Source organism: Miniopterus natalensis, chromosome 11 (genome assembly GCF_054644295.1).
Source record: "Miniopterus natalensis isolate mMinNat1 chromosome 11, mMinNat1.hap1, whole genome shotgun sequence".
NCBI lineage: Eukaryota > Metazoa > Chordata > Mammalia > Chiroptera > Miniopteridae > Miniopterus > Miniopterus natalensis.
The window spans coordinates 77,489,511-77,503,871 of NC_142091.1; the positions used below are offsets into that span (position 1 = coordinate 77,489,511).

General features: G+C 66.6%; 1 protein-coding gene across 1 annotated transcript in view; it reads right to left on the reverse strand.

Moving 5' to 3' along the window:
* MUC5B (mucin 5B, oligomeric mucus/gel-forming) overlaps positions 1-13,113 on the reverse strand; it is a 36,925-nt gene extending 23,812 nt beyond the window's left edge. The window contains exons 1-24 of the mRNA XM_087822316.1: positions 13,044-13,113; positions 10,775-10,843; positions 9,969-10,019; positions 9,359-9,620; positions 9,123-9,237; positions 8,913-9,003; positions 8,627-8,733; positions 7,655-7,856; positions 7,117-7,242; positions 6,875-6,992; positions 6,646-6,784; positions 6,060-6,170; positions 5,835-5,904; positions 5,336-5,473; positions 4,892-5,056; positions 4,466-4,560; positions 3,737-3,863; positions 3,223-3,478; positions 2,748-2,803; positions 2,526-2,626; positions 2,243-2,394; positions 1,779-1,917; positions 1,580-1,693; positions 217-396 (exon numbers count right to left, since the gene is read on the reverse strand). Coding sequence (XP_087678442.1) covers positions 217-396; positions 1,580-1,693; positions 1,779-1,917; positions 2,243-2,394; positions 2,526-2,626; positions 2,748-2,803; positions 3,223-3,478; positions 3,737-3,863; positions 4,466-4,560; positions 4,892-5,056; positions 5,336-5,473; positions 5,835-5,904; positions 6,060-6,170; positions 6,646-6,784; positions 6,875-6,992; positions 7,117-7,242; positions 7,655-7,856; positions 8,627-8,733; positions 8,913-9,003; positions 9,123-9,237; positions 9,359-9,620; positions 9,969-10,019; positions 10,775-10,843; positions 13,044-13,113 — 3,054 coding nt within the window. The remainder of the gene's footprint in view (positions 1-216; positions 397-1,579; positions 1,694-1,778; positions 1,918-2,242; positions 2,395-2,525; positions 2,627-2,747; positions 2,804-3,222; positions 3,479-3,736; positions 3,864-4,465; positions 4,561-4,891; positions 5,057-5,335; positions 5,474-5,834; positions 5,905-6,059; positions 6,171-6,645; positions 6,785-6,874; positions 6,993-7,116; positions 7,243-7,654; positions 7,857-8,626; positions 8,734-8,912; positions 9,004-9,122; positions 9,238-9,358; positions 9,621-9,968; positions 10,020-10,774; positions 10,844-13,043) is intronic.
* Between the last annotated feature and the right edge of the window lie 1,248 nt (positions 13,114-14,361).

The window sequence follows — 14,361 nt, forward strand, 5'->3', positions numbered from 1 at the left end:
CCCCGTAAGCCCTCAGCCCAGTGGTTGGGAACTGCTGAGCAGAGAGACCCGGGAGCAGAGCTCTTTCCAACACCTGCTGGTCGGTTTGGCCTCAACACATTCTCTTCAGAACCCAAGCCCTCAGCAGACGGTCAGCTGCCAGAGGGTCCCGCAGGGCCAGGGCTGGGAGCGGGGCTCTGTCCCAGCCCGAAGACCCTGCAGCCCGCCTGCCCTCACCTTGTAATCCTGGTGCAGCCGGATGAACACGCTGGTCCTCCGGTCCCAGGACACGACCAGGCCCCTGCGGGTCTCGATGGCCAGGTGGGTGCCCATGTACCGGATCCTGTAGGGCAGGTCTGTGCCCGGCCCCCTCTGCACCACCTTGTAGTTGCCCTCGTGGAGGATCAGCTCATAGTTCTGTGAGGGACACAGGGAGCTGAGGGCCAGCACCCACCCCGTGGCCCAGGGCGGAGGCCCCACAGGTGCTCAGGGGCCCGCAGCACTGGGCTGGCATTAAGGATGAGCTGGGCTCCTGACAGCAGTGGACTCGAGGTGAGAGGCTGGGCCGGGAGCCCAGATGTGGCGTAGAAAGTCGGGGGCCTCGGGCAAACAGAGGAGACTACAGCCCAGCGGGAGGCTGCAGGCAGCATTTGGGGCTCCAGCTGAGGGCCCGCTCCTCCGTCCAGCACCCCACCCCACCCCACCCCCGCTCACCCCCACCCAGGGCTGCCGCCTTCCTTGTGCTCCTCCCTGCTGCCCTTCGGGGAAACAGCCCCAGCTGCCAGCACCTCTGCTCTCTGCCCTGTGAACTCTGACCTCCCTCTGCTGGAAGTGGGCATCCTGGGTTCAGTGGGCTAAACAGAGGCCCCCAAAAGACATGTCCTGTCCCAACCCCCAAAACCCGGGCATGTGAGTTTATTTAGAGAAAGGGCCTTTGCAGATGTGATTAGGTAAAGGACCTGGAGGTGTCCTGGATTTGGGACGGGCCTAAGCCCAATGACGAGTGTGGCTCAGTGGCTAGAGCGTTGGCCTGCCCACCGGAGGGTCGCGGGTTCGACTCCCGGACAAGGGCACATACCTGGTTGCAGCTCTGATCCCCACCCCTGGTCAGGGTGCATGCGAGAGGCACCAATCACTGTGTCTCTGTCCCATTAATATTTCTCTCTCCCCCTCCACCCTCCCTTCCACTTTTTCTAAAAATCAATGGAAAAAACACCCTCACTCCTTGGTGAGGATTCAAAGAGAGAGAGAGGAGTAGGACACACAGAGGAGAAGCCACATGACGACAGAAGCAGAGACCGGAGGGGGGCAGCCGCGGGCCCAGGAATCAACACCTGGAGCCCTGAGAGGCGGGAGGGGCAGGCGGGACCCTCCCCTGGAGCCTCCGGGGAGCACGGCCCTGCCCCACCTGGAGTCGGAGTTCTGGCCTCAAAACTGAGGGAAAATAAGTTTCTCCAGTTTTAAGTGGCTGTGGCCCTTTGTCGTGGCAACACCAGGGCACAATACAGGTGGAGGGCAGGGGTGCCAGGGCTGGGGACCCCGACAGGGTGAGCCAGTCAGCTACAGAGGAAGGGAGAGGTTCCTGGCCCCGCTCCCTCACCTCCAGGAAGAGCTTGATGGCCTTGGAACAGGTGACCCCCGTGGTCCCGCAGGGGATGTTCTCGGTGACGATGCGGAAGGTCCCGCTGGTGCTGCCGTTGCCTCCGCAGTAGTCCTGGGGCGGGGAGAGGCCGTGCGCGGGTCAGGCCGGAGCCCGGCAGCCTGCGGGGCGGGGCGGGGCCTGGGGGCCGCATCCGTACCTGGGCCAGCGTGTACTCGCAGCTGCCCGCGAAGCTGTACCGCTCGGCGTCGAACGTGATGAAGTGGCCGTCCCCGTAGGTCACACAGGTGCCCAGGCAGGGCCGCTGGCTGCACTCCCACCTGCGGTTCCTGCAAGTGCTGCGGGGGACAGGGAGGGACGTCCTGCTCGCGGGGCCACGGCGGGCACCGGGACAGGGACCCGGCCCCCGCCCGTCCCTTCACGAGGGGTCCAAGGAAGGAGCGCTTGCCGCCCTGCTGCCTGCTGGGCGGGTGAGGCCGGGCCCGGGGCGCCTCCCAGAGCACGGGTGGGACCGAGTGGGGCCTTCCACGGGGAGGGCAGCCTCCGGCCTCAGCTCCCCTCTGCCTCCTGCCAAGGACGCCCCGGCCAGGGCCAACTCAGGCTGCTGTCCCCGGGGTCTCCCTCTGCCCCCCCAGCCCCTCCCCTAGGAGACCTGAGACCCACCAGGTGTTGCAGTCGACCCTGATGGTGTCCCCGGGCCTGTAGGCGGCATCGTTGTGCAGACAGGGGCAGTCTTCCTCGGCCACGCAGCCTCCGCTCCCGTCGGACACCAGCCCCGGGGGGCAGACACAGCCCGACACACAGTGAGTGCTGAACTGTGGACGGGGTGGGGAAGGGGGTGCCCGTCAGCGCCCCGTCCCCTGCTGGGGCCCAGGGACACCCAGGCCAGGGCAGGCGCACCCTCGGGGCGGCAGTGTGGCTGTGCCCTCCCCGCTGGCCGACTCACACAGTCCACGTCCAGGGTGTGGCAGCTCCGGAGGCACTCGGCCCCGGGGGCGCCCGCCGAGGCGTTGGCGCAGTCCAGGTACACCATGGGGGCCGCGCAGCCTGTGGGAGGAGGGCGCGCTAGGGGCTGGCCACGCAGCCAGGGCCCCCCCAGGCCCACAGAAGCCCCTCCCGCTCCCCCCCCCAGCTGGTGCCCGTCGGGCGGTGGCGGGAGGGGCGGTACCTGTCGTGGTCTGCTCCAGGGCTCCCAGGCAGCTCAGCTTCCCGCCCTCACACGAGCTAGGAGAGACGGGCGGCTGACCCCGGCTGCTGCCCGCCGCCCCACGGACCCGCCCCGATCGCGGCTGGGGGGGCGCGTGGGTCCCCAGGCCTGGCCACAAGGCGAGGACGGTTCCTACTCCCGGGGTTGCTGTGAAGGCCCCAAACCCCACAGAGGTGCTCGGGGGGGGACCAGAGCAGAGGTGCAGGTGGGGGGCTGACAGGCCTCGGGGCGCTGAGGACATGGTCCAGCTGGTGACAAAGCTGCCTCCGGCTGGGAGGGTGTGGGGGGCCGGCCCCAGAGTGAGCACTACACACCCAGCACCCCCGGTGGGCCCTGGGCACTCAGAACACCCTCCCGGGCCCGGGGAGAGGTCCCTCTTTACAGAGGGGCTGAGGGGTGGGCCGGGACCTTCCCGCCTGGGGCGCCCCGCCCTTACCACACCACGCCATTGTCATGCACCACCTCCCCGGGCGCCACCACGGAGCCTCGGAAGTAGCAGGGACAGGCCTTGGCGGGCACACAGCTGCCGGCGTCGTCCAGGAAGGTGCCGCGGGGGCAGGTGCAGCCGTCCACGGGCACGAAGGGGACGCCGCAGGTGACATCGGCCTGGCTCAGGGCTTGGCAGGTGGGCTGGCAGCTTTCCACCACGTAGGCGTAGATCTGGGACTTGGGGCAGGTGCTCATGTACTTGGCTGAGAGAGGGGTTGGGGACGACACTCAGGTCGGTGGCCCGGATGGGGTCTAAGTGGCCCGAGACGCAGTTTCCCCTCTGGGAGTGGGAACGGTAGGAGCGCCAGCCTCTTGGTTGGGCCAGAGGAGGAAGCACCAAGCTCCTGCTGAGGACACCAGGTGGGGGTCGCCGCCCTGGGGTCCCTAGCACCCTACCCTGTCCAGGGAAGCCGGAACAGGCCACCCCGTCCCCCCACCCCCCTCCCACCCGGCACACTCACTGCAGACGCCGGCCCTCCAGCCGCTGAGCAGCACGCCCTTGGTGGCGCAGGCGCGGACGTAGGCGGACAGGGCCGCACACAGGCAGTCCTCGCTCTTCTCACAGTTGCACGTGTCGAACAGGCAGTTCTGGGGACAGGGCGTCGGGCGTCAGGGGCCAGGGAGACATGAACAGGGCGGGAGGGGTGGTCAGGGTGGAGTCCACTCCCCCAGGGGGCAGAGGGAGGCCTGTCTTCCTCGGGCAGACACACGCCCGGGGGTGGCGTCACGGGTATTTTGGGGCTTTGAGCTTCCGGAAATGAGGCCTAGGAGCCAATGGTTATGGATTGAATTGTGTCCCCCCAAAGATAACCCCTGGGGCGTGTAAAGGGGACCCTACTGCAAATAGGGCCTTTGCAGGTGTGATTAGCGAAGATGAGGTCATTGGGGGGCCCCCGATCTAGTACGACTGGTGTCCTGAGAAGAAACTCCCACACAGGAGGGGCCGCGTGAGGGTGGACGGAGGCCGGGACTGGGGTGATGAGGCCGGGACTGGGGTGATGTGGCCACAAGCCCAAGAAGGCCTGGAGCCCTGGGAGCTGGGAGGGGCAAGAAGGAGCTCGGCCCTTGACGGAGGGAACCTGGAAAGGGAGGCTTGGTGGGGGTGGGGGTCAGCTCCAGGTGGGCAGGCCCTGCTCCAGCACCTGCCCCACCCTGAGACCTGGGGGTCCCGGGCTGGCCCGGGCTCTCACCGAGTGGAAGGGAGCAGGGTTGACGATGGAGTGGCAGGGGGAGAAGGCTCCAGTAGGGTCGGTCAGCAGGGAGCACCAGTGCTGGGCATACTTCTCTGGGGAAGGGACACGAGGGGGCTGTCACCAGGAACCGCTCCCCACCTCCTCCCCTGCACCTGTACCCCCGGCCTCTGGCCCCCACACACAGGCCCTGAACTGGGCTTGGGGCTCACCCACCTGCCACGTGGGCACGGCTCCCAGGGCAGCAAGACCCTCTTCCTGGAGGTGGGGCCCCAGCACCCCACCCTGCTCACCCCAGACCCTGCTGCCTGCATGCGCACCTCGATATTGGAGGTCCCCCCGGCCCCACCGCCCTGGAGTGGGGGTGAAACTCCAGGCTTCCCGTGCAGACGGGCAGCAACCCGAGGGCCCCGGGGGCAGGGGTACCGTTCTCGACGCTGAGGGAGCAGGGGTCCTCGAAGCTGTTCTTGACGTTGGGGCAGGCGGCCTGGGTCTTCCAGGTGTTGGCGAAGGCGGCGGCCGTGCCCTCCACCACGCCGCTGAGCGTCAGGAAGTCGTCCGCCTGGTTCTGGTTGAAGTTCCCGCAGAGACCTGGGCACGGGGAGGGTCATCAGCCAGCCATCCAGCCCGGCCCCTGCTCCCTGGCCCCGTGGTTTCTCCTACACCATGATTTCGGTTCCGGAACCATCAGCAGAGAAGCTCTGGAGGGGGGGGTCAGTGCCGTGCACAGCCCCGTCCTCCCAGAACCCCCTCCCTGCCACTGGTCAGCCACTGCCTCCCCCGTCCCCATCTCCCGCAGCCTTCTGCATCACCTGCGGAGTCCTGCTCCGCCCCACCGCCCCGCCCCTCCGGGCTCATGCCCAGCCTCACCGCACATCTGGCCTCGGTAGGCGGGGTCCAGCCTGAGGAACACCTGCATGAGGGGCACCAGCTGCACCTCCAGCTGCAGCCCGAGGCCCGTCTGCACCAGGATGAAGAAGGTCGAGGGCCTGAACACCGTGATGTTGGCTGTGGGAGGGGGGAGGTCAGAGGCTGCCCAGGAGCCACTCCCGGCCACCAGTGCCTGAGCCTCGTGCTCCTGGGATGGCCCAGGAGGCAGAGACGGGCTCAGACAGACGTCTGGTGGACTCCGGACACCCCACTGTAACCCAGGAGCTGGGCAGGAGCTCACATGCCTGCACGGGTTGTGACCCCAAGAGGCCGGGGCCCCCGCAGCAGCCACAGGTGGGGCCATGGACACCCCACTCTGTCCATGACCGCCAACCCTGGGGTGTTCTGGAACTGCCCGGGGCCATGGAGAGCCGGCGAGGGCCCAGCAGGCTTGGTGCAGGCTCTCCGGACATGGCCCCACTCCCCCGGGGCCGCGTACCTGCTGACACGGGCAACTGGGTAAAGATGGAGTTCATGAACACCCCGCCGTTGGCCTGGATCCGGATGACCTAGGAGGGAGGTGGGGCCGTGGTCAGGGTGGGAAGGAGCCCCTGGGAGCCGGGTGGTCCTGGGACAGCCCGGGAGGGAGGCCGCCCCTGGGACGGCAGGTTCGGGGAGGGAGCTGGCGCCTGCTTCCTCCCCACCTCGTCCTCAGGACCCTCACCGTGGCCCCGCCGCTCATGCTCAGTGTCACCGTTTTGAGGCAGTTCTCATTGTCCGTCAGGCCGCACTTCCGCAGCTCGGCCAGCACGGTGAAGCCGTTGTCTTCACATTTCTAAGGGCAAAGCAGGGAGGGGGCTGAGTGTGTGTGTGTGTGCGCATGTCTGTGCGTGTATCTGCATGTGCATGCATGAGTGTGTATGCACGTGTACAAACATGTATGTGTGTGCATATGCATGCATGTGCTGTGTGTGCGTGCGTGCATGCCTTGCATGTATCTGCATGTGCACATGTGTGTGTGTGTGCGTGTGCGTGTGTGTGTGCATGTGCCTGTGTGCATGTGTGGTGCCCCTGTGGCTGGGGTGCCATTCAGGCTGGAGGTGGACAGTGGCTCTCAGTGGCCTCTAGTCACCTCTCGGTACCTTGTCTCAGGGTCGGGAGCCCTTCGGCCCCCTGCGAGTGTGAGTCTGTGGACTTCCTCTTGAGATGGGACCCAGGAGGGGGCCGTGGGGGCTTCACCCACTCTGATGACCACCACAGACCCTTCCCGGGGGCAGAGGAGGGGTGGGGGCCCTGGGACCCGTCTGCACCTTAGACAGGACGTAGCTGCAGTCCCCGTGCATGTCGTAGAGCCTCTCATCGTAGGTGGAGATGTGGGACCCGCCCTGGACGGAGCAGGTCCCCGGGCACGGGTGGTCCTGGCACTGCCACAGTCCCCCGGAACAGGTGCTAGGAGGCCATGAGCAGAGCAGCTAAGTGAGGGGGGGTGGACCCACCCCATGCCCTCCACCCCAGGCGGACAGGGTGGGGGGCACCTACCAAGAGCTGCAGCTGGTGGAGAAGGAGGCCCCCGGGGCGTAGACGCGGCCACTGTGGGTGCAGGGGCAGTGCTCCAGCGGCAGGCAGCCCGAGTTGGTGACGTCGTCCAGCACCGTGCCTGCGAGGGGCGGGGCAGCCGGTCAGCGGGCCGCGGCTGGGCGCTGGGGGCATGGTGACCAGAGGCAGCCACGGGGGTGGGCGAGGAGTCGGGGGGGCAGTCCCCGAGGGCCCGGAGCACTTGCCTGGGGGGCAGAAGCAGCCGTCCACGCAGTGGTCCTCGCAGAGCTGGGAGCGCTCGGGGTTGGAGCAGGTGTCCGCGCAGGGCGAGCCGCACTCCTGGTGCTGCGTGTTTAGGGGGCAGGTCCGGGCTGCAGGGAGGGGACACAGCTTGGCCTCCAGGAAACCCTGGGGGCCAGATGGGCAGACGGGCCACCTCCACCCCCACTTTCCATGTGCCACCAAGGGTACCCCAAAGCCACAGCTGTGCCTGGGAACCCCCGTCTCAGGAGCCTTGGCCCTGCTTGTCCCAGCCCCCAGCCGTCTCCTGGGTTCTGCTGAGCTGAGCTCACTGTATCTGGGCCAAGTCTTCACTCCGGGTCCCCCGGCCCCCCTGGGCCTGAAATATTCCCCTCTGCTCTCCTGCCCATCCTCTCTCTGTGGGCCCCCAAGTGGATCCACCTGCCCTATGTCCCCAGATGCCAGGTGGCCCCCCGGGAGTCTCCTCCATCACCCCCTCCCCAGAGACTCCGCATGGGGGAGGCCCTGGTGACGGGCACTCACGGCAGAAGTCGGGGCGCCTCCAGTTCTGCGGCTGGCCCCCCGCGTGGGCACACTGGCGGGAGTACTCGGCGAAGGTGGCGCAAGGGCAGGTGGGGCAGCGACACAGGTCCTGGGTGCAGGCGGCCACGTACGGGTCGGCGTCCACCAGCCAGTTGCACTGAGTGAAGGCGGGGCCCAGCAGGGTGCCGTGGCAGATGCCCTCCTGGGGAGCACAGAGGCCGGGCGCACTCTGCATGGGCTTGTGTGGGGACCCCGGCCCCGCAGCCTTACCCCGGCCAGGGATTCCCCTCTTCCTGGTGGTTCCTTCCATCCAGCCATCTGTCTGTCCGTCTCCCCATCCCCCAGCCATCCGCTCAACCCCTGAACCTGCCCCCTCTGGGGCGGAGCTCTGCTGGGCGCTGGGAGTGATACACACCCTGTGCACCCCAACCCCGGGGCTCGGGGACACTCGGTGCACCCGGGAAAGGAGCAGACCCTGCCCCCGGCGGCCACTCAAATGAGGGGGAGGGTGGTGCCGTCCACCCGCAAGCCGCCCCCTGAGGAATTTCCTCCTTTCCCAGCCACACCCTGACCAGCGAGTGGGGGATGGCCCGGGACTCCGAGTCCTGATTTAAGGCTTGGGGTTTCTGCTGGTTTTGGGGATCCCGGAGCTTCCAGGCCACTTCCAAAGGCGGGGCCCTCCCAGCTCATCGGAAGGGCTCCCTGAGTGCCCCGCTCTTGGCGGGACTGTGGGGGGGGGTGCGTGTACACACACAGATGAGCTCACACACTGACACGGGGCCACACGCACACTTAGATGTCTGCAGTGCGGGGAAGCGTGTGGGTGCAGAGGGTGCACCTCAAAAGCGGAGGCCAAGTCTTCAGCTGCCCCGGGTCTAGGAGACCCTCTCTCATCGGGACACCCAAAGTCCCAGCCCCAGGAAACCTGAGCCCACCCTCTGGCTGTCCGCGCGCCCGGGAGCAGGGGCTCACCCTGTCCGTGCAGTTGTCAGCTGGGGAGGGCTGGGGATCCTGGCACTGCTCCGTGGGCCCGTCCAGTTTCTGCAGGTTCCCGAACTGTAGAGGGGTCAGCCTGGCGTCTGGGGAGAAGGGGTGCTCCGTGTGGGTAACAAGGGAGGGCTCCGGGGGCCGGGCAAGGAGGCTGTCCATGCCCCGGACCCCCAACGATCTACTTCCTGTCCAGGAGAGCCTCCCAGCCCCCCAGACTGTCCAGCCCTCCCTGGGCCACCTGCGTGCCCTCACCCGGGGCAGCACTCACTGTGGGCATAGAACTCGTTGACGGCCGGGAGCCCATTGAAGTCCCCACAGAGGCCGCACGTCTGGTTGGCGTACTTGGGGTCCAGCTCCAGCTGGGGACAGGGGAGAAGCAGTTCCAGCCTCTGTAGGCCTGGCAGGGCCCCCTACTCACCCAGCCCACTCTCGGGGACTCCCACAGCCTGGGTGGGGGGGATGTGAGCTGGCGTCTCACCAGGGCGCTGTCCTCTCCGTTCCACATGAAGGTCAGCATCAGCCGGACGTTGACCTTGATGTAGTCACTGCTCTGCTCGACCAGGAGGCCAGCCTGGCTGTAGGGCAGCTCCTCCCTGGGGCGGAAAGTTCTGGTTGTCCCAGGGCCCTGGGTTTGGGGCAAGGACCAGGGCCCTCCCTGTCCTCCGACCCCTGAGCCCACCGGAGCCGGACCCCTCCCGCCCACGCGGGGCTCACCGCCGCCCGTTGATGAGGACGGAGCTGTTGGAGACCTCCAGCACCAGCCCCTGGGCCTTGAGGACCACGTGGGTGATGGTGGGCCTGGAGCCCGCCAGGCCGCGGCGCAGCTGGACGTTGAAGTCCTCGTAGGCGGCCCCGCAGTGCGCGGAGAAGACGTAGTTGCAGCGGCCGGGGAAGCGGAAGATGTCGCCGTCGAAGGTCTTGTAGTGGAAGTCGCCCCACGTGCTGCAGACCCGCCCGTTGTGCGCGGGGTTCAGGGCTGTGGGGAGAGTGTGGGGAGCCCCTGCTGGATGCCGCCACCTGCTCCCGGCACCCACAGGAGGAGGCACGCGACTCGGGGGAGTGGGGGGCCAAGAGGGGGGCCACCCTCTGGCCGCTGCACCAGCCTCGCTCCCCTCAGCACCTCTGATTGTCCCGACCCCGGACCCCTGCCCAGCACCACGGGGCAGCCCCAGGAGGGTTGTTCACAGGGAAGGCTCCCAGCTGTGCCCAAGGCTGTGCAGCTGCCCAGCTGCCCCTGACTGTCCCAGCTTTGCCCCAGATCTGTGACCCCCCCAGGGCTGGCAAACACCCCAGCCCCCATCAGCAGTGGGCGGCATCCACTTACCGCTCATGGTGGGTAAAGCGGTGATGGACTGGATGAAGATCGTTTGCTGGGCTGCAGAGCGAGGGCCAGTCATACAGGGAATGTAGCCAGGTGGTCATACCGCTTCCTGAGATCCCCCCCCACCCTCCTCACTGCCACCCTGGGGTAGTAGGAGCCTCAGGCCAACTCTGACCCACCCCAGGGAGCCCAGGACTAATGGCTGTACCCTGCTGCCCAAGACATGCTCTTGCTCTGGACATTTTTGTGTGAGCATTGCCCTGAGTGTGTGTGTGAGTGCATGTGAATGTGTGCACCTGCGTGTGAGTACACGTGTGGATGCATGCATGTGAGTGTGTGCACCTGTGTGCGAGTGCACATGTGTGAGTGCATGTGAATGTGTGCACCTGTGTGAGCATGTGTGTGTGAGCATGTGTGTGTGCACCTGTGTGTGAGTACACGTGTGAATGTGTGCATGTGAGTGTGTGCACCTGTGTGTGCATGTGCACCTGTGTGAGCATGTGTGTGTGTGTGCGTGTGTGTGTGCACCTGTGTTTGAGTGCACACACACCGGTGCGTGAGCATGTGCATGTGCATGTGAGCGTGTGCACACTGTGTGTGCATGTGAGTGCGTGTGCCCCTGTGTGGAAGTGCGTGTGACCATGTGAGAGCCTGTTTTGCACCTTTGTGCTCTTGCTTCTAGCTTAGCCCCTCCACTGCCTCCTCCCCTGGGCAGACGGGGCCCGGGAAGGGTCTGTGTATCAGGCAGGGGCTGTGGAAAGGGATCTGTCCCCACCCGACCCAGCCCCTCCACCTGCCCAGCCGCTCACCAGTGTCCATCCTCCGACTGCCCTTGGCAGCCCCTGTGTCCACCCAGCTTGACTCCATGCCCTGGGTCTCTGTGGGAACAGGGGACGGAGTTTGAGAGCAGCCGGACATGTCACCACCACCCCTTGGCGGCCTGTTTGGGGCCCCAGTGGCAGGTGTCTGAGGGCTGCAGGGTGGTGGCCACATGAGCGGGCTCTGGCCTCCCGGTCACTTGGGGACAGAAAGTGAGGCCTCCACCAGGGTGGAAGGTTCTGGCAGGGGCTGTCTCTCTTTGGTGGCCTGACCCCCACCCTCCCCAGCTACGAATTCAGGCGTCGCCTCATCCCTCATCCAGCTGTGACAGGGCAGGAAAATGGAATCAGGAAAAGGCGTTGGCCCCTTTGACCCCGGCCACCTCAGGGAGAGGGTTCGGCCCCATCCCACGTCCCTCAGACAAGCACAAAGACAGGCTTTGTTGGGGAGAACACAGTAGTTGGGGAGGCTCCCGGGCGGGACTTAGCAGAAACCCAAGACCAGAGTGCCAGTGCCGGAGCCACCAGGCGTGGCAGGTGGGAGCCCTGAGCCCTGGTGCTGGGCGGCCGAGGCCGCCTGTGCCCGCTGCCTCCAGGCAGGGTGCCCCTGCCAGCCTGACCAGGGCCGAGCTCCACAGCCTCTCGCTGCCTTGGTGGACAGGACCGAGACCCCAGGCCCCTCCTGCGGGGCTCGGGCGGGGACACCCTGCACGTGGCCCAGAATTCCTTCCTCGTGTCTGCCAGGAGTCCCACCCTGGGCCCCAGAATGTGCTTTGTGGGGACTGCGGGGTGGGGCCTCCACGTCCCTGGTGGGGCCTGAGCTCGGCCAGGGGCACTGCGGCAGCTGTCACACCCTGGCTGCTTCCTGTTGGACCTTCTCGGCCAGATCACCGACCCTCGGGAACCCAGGGACTGGCCCTGCCTTCACCTTCCCTCCCAGGGGCTGGCTGCTCCCTCTCTCTGCCTGTCTACCCCTGTCCCCAGACCTGCAGCCCCTCCTGCCTGCCCCTGACGCCACCCCCACCGTGGAGAGAACGCAGGTCACATGGCACCCCCACTGGGTCCCCAGACAGGTTTCCAGGAGAACGGGCTCCATGCAGGGGCCTTCTTGGGTAGAAGGCTCAGCCCAGTGAGCCTGGGTCTCCATCGCTCACCTCGGACCCCATCACACGGGAGTCTGGGTGCACAACTCCCTGGCGTGAAGACCCTCCTCTCAGCCGCACCCTCCACCTCTAACAGGGGAATCAGCTCAGGGGGACCCCACCCACCACAGTGCATCCCCCACCCCAGGATTTGCCCCAAGAAGAGGGAATGGGCAGAGAATGGGGTAGGTTCACCACAGGCCCCACTCAGGCTCAGGCCCAGGGAGCCCAGAGGAGCCCTCTGAGCGGGGACCTGGCTGTGCAAACCGCACCCCAAACGGACCCTGGGCCAAGCGTGTGCTGCAACCTGGGGGCTGTCCCAGGACAACCACCAGGAGCTACTATAGGAAAGCCCCTCTTGCCTCCAGCCAGCTCCTCCAAGAAAGGGAACTGGGGCAGGAGCTGGGGCAGGGACTGGGGCAGGGGCTGGGGCAGGGGCCTGGGGAGACAACTGCTCCCCTTCACTGCCTCCCTGCCACTGGCCGGTGCCCACCTCCTCAGACCCGAGCTCCAGGTGAGACGCTGTGGGGACAGCTTGCAGGAGCTGAGTGCAAGTGCGGATGGGTGGGGACAGGCGTCACCAGACAGCCCCTGGGGCTGCATCTTTTTTGTTGACCGTAAGTATTAGGGCTCAAGGTGCTCCCAAGACGCCGAGGGCCATGGGCCTCTGGGCGGAGGGACAAGAGGCAGGGAGAGGCGGCTGGGAAAGGCCTAGCAGCTGGTGTGGTACAGGCGTGTGTAGGGCCAGGGATTCGGACGTGGCTCCCTGTAGCTGGGCCCCTGTCCACCCCTTTGCAGTCCTGTTTCGAGCAAAGCCGCTGTGGGGGCTGCCAGGATGGCTGTCACCCGGGCTGGCTGTGAGGGTGGAATGAAGGTGCTCCCCTCTGGGCAGGGACCAGTGCTGGTGGCAGTCCCGGGGGCCACACGGGAACCAGAGAGACCCCCAGACTCGGCCCCCTCACCGACGCCCACCCCTTCCAACCCTGGAGGCCAGACCCTCTTGGCTGTTGCCCCAGGGGGACCTGGCATCTCCTGCCCATCCATTCTCAGCGGGAGAAACCCAGGTGAGTGGCCCGTGGGGGTCGCCAGGCCGTGAGGATGGCTGAGGGTCCACTTACCTGCCTTCTGCACCCAGAGCAGGGCCAGGAGGGCCCACGCCAGCACCCGGCACCCGCTCAGGTCGCCCATCCTGGGGACAGGTGAGCAGGCAGGTGGTGAAGAGGGAGTGGGGCAAGGTGCTCGCTCCTCTGGGGGCCCCGGAGCTTATGTAGCAGGAAGCCTTGGCCCCGCGCCCAGCTCCCGGGCCACGGGGGCACTGCCCTCTCCCCCGCACCAGCCACGTGTGTTTGCTCTTGGGGAGGGGCCGGAGCAGGAAGGTGGCATGGAGGAGGAAGGATTCTTGGCTCTGGGGCCTGGAGACACAGGACCCCCGCCCCCAGCAGCTTCTGAGAATTAGCAGGGAGAGGGGTGCCCATCCACCGGACGCCAGGAGAGGGGTGCTGACGGCCCCCCTAGATGGTGAAGCCCCCGCAGGCAGGGCCACCTCGGGGGTGCCCAGCCTTGCCTCAGCCCCCACCTCACTCGAAAGGGACAATGGTCAGCACAAGGCTCATGTTCAGCTCCACGTCGAGCCTCTCGGGAGCCTGGCGGGGCTGAGAGGTGGGACTGAGGGGAGGGGGCCTCGGGTCACCACCTGCGAGGCCGTGAGGTCATTGCTCGCTCGGCCTGGCCAGCAGCCCTGGGTTCTCCTGCTCAGCTGGACGAGGGGCTTGGTCAGGTGTGGAGGGCGGGGTAACTAGTCTGCACGGCTTGTGGGGGTCCCAGGAGGAGGCTCTGTGTCTAGGACCCCCAGCCGTGCTGACCAGGGCCCCTTGCGAGTCTCTGGGCTCCTCTTTGCCTTCATGTTCAAGGGGAAACCAGGCCTTGAGCGTGGACACCTGGTTCAGACGCACCCATCTGATGCCCCCTTGTCAAGGCAGGGCAGAGGCTCCCACCCGGGGTCCTGAGTGGCCCCACCTCATTCCCAAGGCCAACTTGTTAACCCAGGGGTCCGGGACCTGCCTGGGGTCCTAGGTCCCAAGCAGGCCTCTCAGGGACCACTGTGTACCTGGTGACGTGCCCCTTGAGGCCCCCAGTGGGGCTGATGGGGTCACCTCAGGGGGGACCAGGGGTATCTCCACCAGCACCTGCCCCAAGTCAGAGCCACAATAGCCCAGTTCCCCCACTGGCGGGTCAGGTTTCAGGGTCACATGGTCACCAGCACCCCAGCCTTCTCACTCTCTGCCTCTTCCAGTGTCCTTGCCCCAAACCCGAGGACGTCCCAGGTCCCTTCCAGGCCTCTAGGTTGGCTGGTGTGACTAACAGACGAACCTCTTACTCCCACCCCAACCCGCTGTTTGTCTCACTGAGGCTAAATTGGCAGCCATGCGATTGCTG